The 7,480-nt window shown below is 39.2% G+C and overlaps 1 protein-coding gene across 2 annotated transcripts in view; it reads right to left on the bottom strand.

The window, feature by feature from the left end:
• Positions 1-629: 629 nt before the first annotated feature.
• Positions 630-7,480, bottom strand: part of CMC1 (C-X9-C motif containing 1) — a 47,879-nt gene continuing 41,028 nt past the window's right edge. For both annotated transcript variants that reach the window (XM_064415096.1, XM_064415105.1), the window contains exon 4: positions 630-6,381. In XM_064415096.1, coding sequence (XP_064271166.1) covers positions 6,267-6,381 — 115 coding nt within the window. In that variant the 3' untranslated portion in view covers positions 630-6,266. The remainder of the gene's footprint in view (positions 6,382-7,480) is intronic.

Here is a 7,480-nt window from a genome sequence, read left to right as displayed (position 1 = left end):
TTCCTCCTTTCAATTACCTTTGATTCCTCCAGTCTGTAAATGCATTTTTCTGTAATATTTAACTAAGAAAGGTGAGTTGTTGTTGTTTTTTTTGGTTTTTTTTCCCCAAGCTTGATTTATATGAGAGTGGCAGGAGAAAAACCACCCTTAGGCTATCCTGTTTCGATTGCCTCATTTAGGGCTTGATTGTGAATGGTGAAGGACCGTAAGTAATGCTGCTGCTGAACACTGTGAATCCTGGAGGTTCAGCTTGTTTCCCTCAGCTCCTGCTGAAGGAAGCTGCTGTAACTGCACAGCCGTGCTGCCACAGACCCAGTGTGCTCACAGTGCAGTTTTCTATATTGTGCCTCCTTTGCACAGCACCACGACTCTGACTCTTCATTCCTGTGGTGGTGAAGGCTACTAATTTTTCTTTTGTTAAAGAAACAAAGCCTTAATTTAATTAGACTTGGTGTTGTTGCATTGTTGATATACAAAAATAAGTATTTTTGTGGTGTCTTTAGTATGCCACTGAGAACCTGAGCTACTGGAATTCCAACTACCTGCTTTATAGATTATGGCTGTCTAGGCACTACTTTTTCATTATTTTTTTCCTCTTAAGGCCATGAACTGTTTCTAAGCAAATATAATTTATGCTTTTTTTTTTTTGTAAACTTCTCTGCTTCATATCTGGCTTAATACAACAGGGTTAAGTGAAATGTCTTGACTGCTCGAAAAGTTGAAGAAAAATGCATTGTATTTTACATCCATGATACCTAACTTTTAATGGGCAGGAAGATATTGAATACTGAATATGCTATTTACAAATGTGTGGGTGGGTGAAGTATTCAGTTTCACAGATCCAGCTTACCATCAAAGTAATAAAAATTAATTTTACAGCTGTTTAGTAGCTAATTATCTTAAGATGGCTTGCAGATACATGGGGAAGCTCTGGCTGTAGCACAGCCATGGTAATGATGGGCTGTAGAAGTGTTACGAGGCTGCAACGTGACCTGTGTGGTTCCAGACACTCTCCCCTGCACAGTAAGTACTTCAGGCAGAGCCCATCTTTCACTTTGTCTATCAAAGGCAAAAACAATGCCTTCCAGATACCTTCTCCTGTAGTACAAACAGCATACATAAACAGTGTTTCCCATTCACCAGATATTGTTTTTATCTTTCTATTATCTTGCTCACGTCTACTGGCTTGTCTGTGATTAATGGAAATGGTGTCAGATGCTGGAATTTATTCTGACCAATGAACACAGCTGACTCAGGGGAGTACAATCTCTTGGAAAGTAATAGAACAAAATCCAATATGCATAAAACAAATCCAAGTCACTAGGCTTTAGCTGATAGAACCAACTACCTATGTAATAACAAAGCAAGCATTTCTCATGTGGCTGCATAAGCTATATGGTACCTAGTTCTAATGTAGTTTACTTTTGGGGTCCCCCACCTCAATATTACAGAGGTTTTTTATTAAGGAATGTAATATTCAACAGGCATTAATATGATTTGTGCAATGAAGGAATTCTACTCTGTAAGATATTAAATAAATTTATTTTTGTTTGAAATTGGTTTCAGTAACAAATCTCCTTTCCGTATTTGGCACAAAATTTTTTGCTGAAGTTTTAATTCCTTTATTGTGTATGAATGTTATTCCAAATACAAACAATTAGATTTGAGGTTCATCACTTTGACTCAAGGAAAAAAATCAGCCATCTGCTATAGCCTGCTTCAGCATCTTTTGGGAGAAGTATCCTCCTGGATGTTGAAATCTGAAGGATTGTTACCTTTGACTACTTGTGTAAAAAGGTCCCCAGTCAGCCTGCCCTGTCCTGTATGAAATTAAAATTAAGATTTTCTGTGCAGAGCCTGAGAATTTCCAGGTTTTGCATTTGACCCTTGGTTTATATTCTGTGCTCCTTCCCAGGGTGGAGAAGGGAGCAGCAATGTGTGATGAGAGGGACTTCAGAAGTGCTGCTGCTAACTGGGGAGAAAAGGGACTGATGCCAGAGAGTTTGCTGCAGGCAGCATTTCCAATCCAATCACTCACTGCCATGTCCAAGCTGTAACATTTGAAAAGGAAGTCCCCAGATTTGGAGTCACCTGGGAGCTTGCTGGCTTGTGAGGCATCTGTTGGGTCTGAAGCTTACTATCAGATTTTGACTGAAGATGGAAAAGTCATTTAAATCCATGCCACTAGTGGCTTACGGTGCTTTTTCCATTTTCAGAAGTGAAATCTTTTCATCAGTGACAGAAAATTACATGGAGAAGTAGCTGTAATAACGGGGTTCTGGTGTTAGTATGCATGTGTTACATAAAACTGTAAAATTGTGTATAGTAAGGACCAAAGTTCTCAAATAATTATGTTAAATGACCCCAAGAAAATTTTAACTTGAATGCAAAATTTGAACATTTTAAAACCTCCACTAATTTGACAAATTTTAATTGAAGAAAGCACTGTCTCCATTTAACAGAAATGAAAGTTTTTGGGACAGGAAGAGGTTGTTGCTTTGCACATTTAAATGATCAAATGGCAACCTGATGATTGTATATTTGGTGAGTTGGATGAACCTTCTAATAACTTACATGTAAACTTGCACTGTTTGGTCAATTTTAAGTATTTTAAAAATCTGATAGTTTTAAGTTTCCCTGCCAGTTTAGTGGTGTCCAGCTGATCAGTTTTCCTTACATGTGAACCAGCCATTATTGAAGAAAGCAGGCCCCCAAATTAGCTGTGATGCATTGTCCAATTTTTACAGCTGGTAAAAGACAAGAGCAGCACAAGACATATGGTGGAGTTACAGTAAAACAACACCCATTCCAAGTAATGAAACACAGGCCTCTGTAAGTATTACATGAACTATACTTGTGGGATAAAGCAGATTGAATTTTCTTCCAAAACCAACTTGCAGCAGAATTTGCCACTCCTGTGCTTTAATGATGCTGTGGGCTGGTAAAGGAAGAGTGAAGAGCTCTGCTACCTGACTGACACCTTTGTTGTCTTCTGATCTCCAGCCAGGCCCTGCGAAGGACAGTGGTGACAGAGGTGTAAGGTATTTCCCTCATTCTCTGTGTAGATTGAGTGTAAAAAAGGGCATGTGGGAGTTTTGATTTTTTTTTTCAGTTTTATTATTTTTTGGGGTTTTTTTCCAGGCTTTTGACCCTTTCTTTAGGGAGACTGGTGTTACTACTTGCAATTGTATGAACATAAGGCAGTTGATGAAAGCATTTTATTTTTTTATGACCAGCAGTAAAGGTACAACTAATTTTAACTGAGTTGCAGTTGGACTATTAAAAAAAGCCACCCTGTGTGGTACCTGTCCAGCAAAATGAATTTAATTGTATTTTAAGATGGAAGAGAGCAAGTCAAACATTAAGATACAATAATTAAAGTGGTAAGATGATCATGTTTGAGTATGGCTGATCTAGGAAGAAGCATGGAAGAAATACCCAGGTGCTTACTGTTACTGACCCAATTTTTAACTAGGTGGAACACTTACATTGCAAGTGTATTTGACCACTTTTTGATCAACAGAGCAAACAGGCTGGAGGAATTACTTGCAAGAATTACCTGAGGAGGAGCGTGGCTGTACTAAATGTGAAGCAGAATGGATTTCTGGCTTGCAGGTTAATTTCTGGGTGATGTCTCAGACTGCAGTGGCTGTTGCACTGCCTTTTAAAAACCCTGTGCATTACAAACTGCCCCTCATTTTCCCTCCAAGTTTGGGTTTTACTCTGAAGGCAAACTTTTAAATTTGTACATGACACCTTCTCTCTCTTTCCTCTCATATCTTCCATTTGTAGGGGGCTCCCCTCAATATTTTGAAGAGACCTTTGATACAGCCAGAGAGTGCAGCCTCCAGTGAAAAACAGGGGTGTCTTGGATGCCTGCCAAGTGCTCTGAAGAGGACAGAGAGGCCCCTGTGCTGTGTTTTATTACACTGATTAGAATCCAGGGCTGCCTCCAGTAAACCTGAGTAGGAAGTTTATGGCTGAGACAAAACCAAAACCGAAAGTAATTCAGTGGTATGAGTTTGTCATGTCATGGTACTCATTCTTTCATTTAAACTTTAAATAAAAGATGTAAATGCAATTCAAGTACAGGATATGCACAAGGTACTAAGAAAATGGAAAGTGTGAAACCAAGATTTCAAAACTAGGGAACATCACATTAAGGCCAGAGGTATGTTATAGAGGAAGCTGATGCATGATGCAAGGAGCAATCCCTGCTTTGAGTGCATAACAGAGTAAACAGAGGAGCTCCAGTCATCCAGATGTAGGAAAAGAGAAATAAATTGCTGACAGTACCATTCAGTACATGGAATTTCAGCTGTGACATCAGTGCAGGTGTGAGCTGTGGCTGCTGTTCACATGTGGCCTGTATTGAAGGGTGGGGAACGATACCTGCAGGTTCACCTCAGCTTTGTTCCATTCCTCCTCTGCTTTTCTGGTCACTGAACTGGGGCTCCCCTTCACCCGCTGCACACAATTTCTGCTGAGCCAGAAAAGGAGACCTCTGTTGCTGGTGCTTTTGCCTGATTTAGACCAGAGTCACAGCTGAGCATGACCCAGGTGAGCCCTCAGTGCAGGCACGCACCACTGGCAGCAGCCACTGCTGCCCCTAAGAGACTGCTCACTCCCACCCCAATCCTCTGGGGAAAGGCTTTTGCCAGCACTTCCCAACACCCAGGCTGGCTTTCCAGAGCTTGAAAATATAGCAGATTTTCATAGTGGAACAAAAGAACAGTAATTGTCATTAAAAACATGTGTCACCATATATTTTAAAAATACATACAGCAAAACAACTAATTAGGAATATTTTGTTTTCCAAAATGCTTGAGATAAGAAGCCAAGAACAGGTGTAGGACACTGTTCCACATAAGCTGTTTCAAGGTGGCTACTTTTAAAGCTGCGTGCCATTTAAGTTTGCCTAACAAGGCAGAATTATACACATCTTTTCAGTTTGCCACTCACAAGTCCAGTCCTCCACCCAATTTACTGCAGGCACATTATAAATGATTATTCCAGTAGCAGGCACAGAATAAAGGGCAATGGCTAACCTGCAGCGTGAAGTCCTTCATACACGTGTCAGAGTTGGATAGCAGAATACTGTTTGTGGTGAAACAGTATTAAAAGGAACAAGTAAAATGTTGCTTCTTCTAATGGAACAGTATCAAATCCTACTCCTCACACAGAAAATGACTTTTTTTTCTTCTTCAAGCAGGGCATTAAACTTACCAAGTTTAAGTGCAGCCTTTCCGTGCTTTTAAAGAATTTAGTTTTAGTTCAGAATGTTTAGACAATACTTCAAGATAGAGATACTAATATCAAGTTTTAGAAACTAAGTGAAGCCATTTAAGCAATTACAATTAATTTCTTAATAATTTAATTAACCACAATTAAGCAGCTTCAAGTATCAGTACACAAAAGATTGTTTGTGTGCTCTTTTTAAATTAGGGACCTGCTTAGTTCCTGCAAGGTGATCTGCATCTTCTGTGCCTGGTTTAGTTGTTTACTCACCTCTGCCTGGAACAATTTTGCAAGTGTGGTCACTCACTCACTCCTGAAGCATGGCAGCTTACTCCCTGTTCTTAGGGAAGGTCTGGATGAGATTACTTTCTCCCCTAGAGTTGAAATGGTCAGACTGACCATGCAAGGCATCCATCCCTTCTGACAGTGTAGGCTGGAAAGTGAGTCACAGTGTAGACTTAAAAATGAGTTACAGTGCAGACACAACTCGTGCCAGGCTCTCATCTGACAACATTTTGATGAAAAGGGTAATTCACATTGGTCTGAGTAGCTCTTCTGCATTTGCCACCCTTCTCTTCTAGTAAGGGCATCTCCATACACAGTCAGCTTCAGGTGGCAACTAACAGACCAACTTCAGTGTGTACCCAATCTGTGATCAGTTAGTACAACTTAAATTATTCACCCCTAAGTTTTTATGTAGCCTGGCTCATGTAGCTAGATATAGGCTTTGAACTCCAAATGGACATGCTGGAATTGTAAACTCCAAATTGTACACTGGTAACAAAATCTGAGGTCCAGACAGAGGAACACACCTTTGCAACCTCTCCTGCGAACTGACAGCATGCTCTAGATCTTTAATTATGAAAAGTTTTAAAGTTGACTCTTAATTTCAGACATTATTTTATTCTCTATTCATCTCATTTTGTGTATTTCAGTTAACTCCACACAGAGTGGTACAGACAATTTAAGTCTGTTTAAATCAAGTGAAATCCAAATTGCATATAAAAAAAGTTCATTTTAAGTTTTAATCACACATTTGGAGTAAACTTCTGTCTTTTTTTCTTAATTCCAGTTGCTCTGTATTCTTCTCTTTGCTTCAAATATTCTGCTTTGCATTCTTCATAGAATGATGGATCAGAATAGCTACAAGACAGAAAAATACATATTGTTTTCATCTTGGAATATTGAACAGATATTGCACAAGTACCACTCATAACTGGATCTTCCTTCCAGACCCAAAGAAAACTTGTCTGCCTTAAATAACTTTCCTTTTCAAGCCTCTCTAGTGAAGCCACCAAGAGGAAAGGCAGAAAAAGGGAAACACATTTGGTATTTAAGTTAAACTGAAGAATTCATTTGCAGTGACCCTCCTCAGTATGGGAAGCTGCTGGAGATGACTTATTTTTTTTAATGCATCCAAGTAACTACTGGGAATAGGTTCAAGTGTATGTCTTTAACAGTAGATTTAATGGTCCTTGATCATTACATTAAATTCCTCTCTCTCATAATTTTTTGAAGTATAACTATTCAACACTATAAACTTTTTTTTTGTCAGAAGCATTTTGTTTAATTTTTTTTTTCAAAAGGTGAAGGGACAGATAAATAAAACTGAGTAACTCCAGCAAGTTCTGACTGCAGTTAGGCCTAAATTCTTCCCTGGCTGCACATGTTTTTTTCATCAGTTCCTAAATACTTGAGAGTAACTGTCACTAGTTCAAAGGCATTTATTTTTAATGTAAATTGCTGGTTTAAGAAAGCAGGACACACCAAAAATCAGCCTCCTTTTTCCCCCAGTCAAACTCAAAAACTTCGCAGGCCTCATCCTGGGAAATTCAAGAATTGAACACTTCAGCCTAATGGCAGTGGGGGTAGATTAGGACTTCCAAAAAAGATGTTTCAATCCACCATGGCATTGAGTTGACCTCTCATATATAACAATGCTCCTGCTACTGCTGTTCATAACAGCAGGACACTTTCAAGACAGACTAAATCTTAAAAAATAGAAGCAAAATTAAAAATAACTTATCCTGTCTCACTAACATTACGAAGAAGCTTCACTGTGCACCCCTATCCCCACATCTGTGATGTACCAGAGGAAATAATGGGCTGCAGGTTCTTTGGGCTGAAATCTGTCCCCAGGTGAATCAAGAAGAGAGTCTCTGCAGCCATATATTCATATGGTAAATAAAATCTTGTCAGTTAGGGCCCTGACCAGCAAGGTTTTAATAAAGCAAAGATACCA

The sequence above is a fragment of the Passer domesticus genome, chromosome 1 (assembly GCF_036417665.1).
Source record: "Passer domesticus isolate bPasDom1 chromosome 1, bPasDom1.hap1, whole genome shotgun sequence".
NCBI classification, from domain to species: Eukaryota; Metazoa; Chordata; class Aves; order Passeriformes; family Passeridae; genus Passer; species Passer domesticus.
The sequence above is the reverse complement of the archived record's forward strand: the minus strand, read 5'-3'. Positions and strand labels throughout refer to the sequence as shown.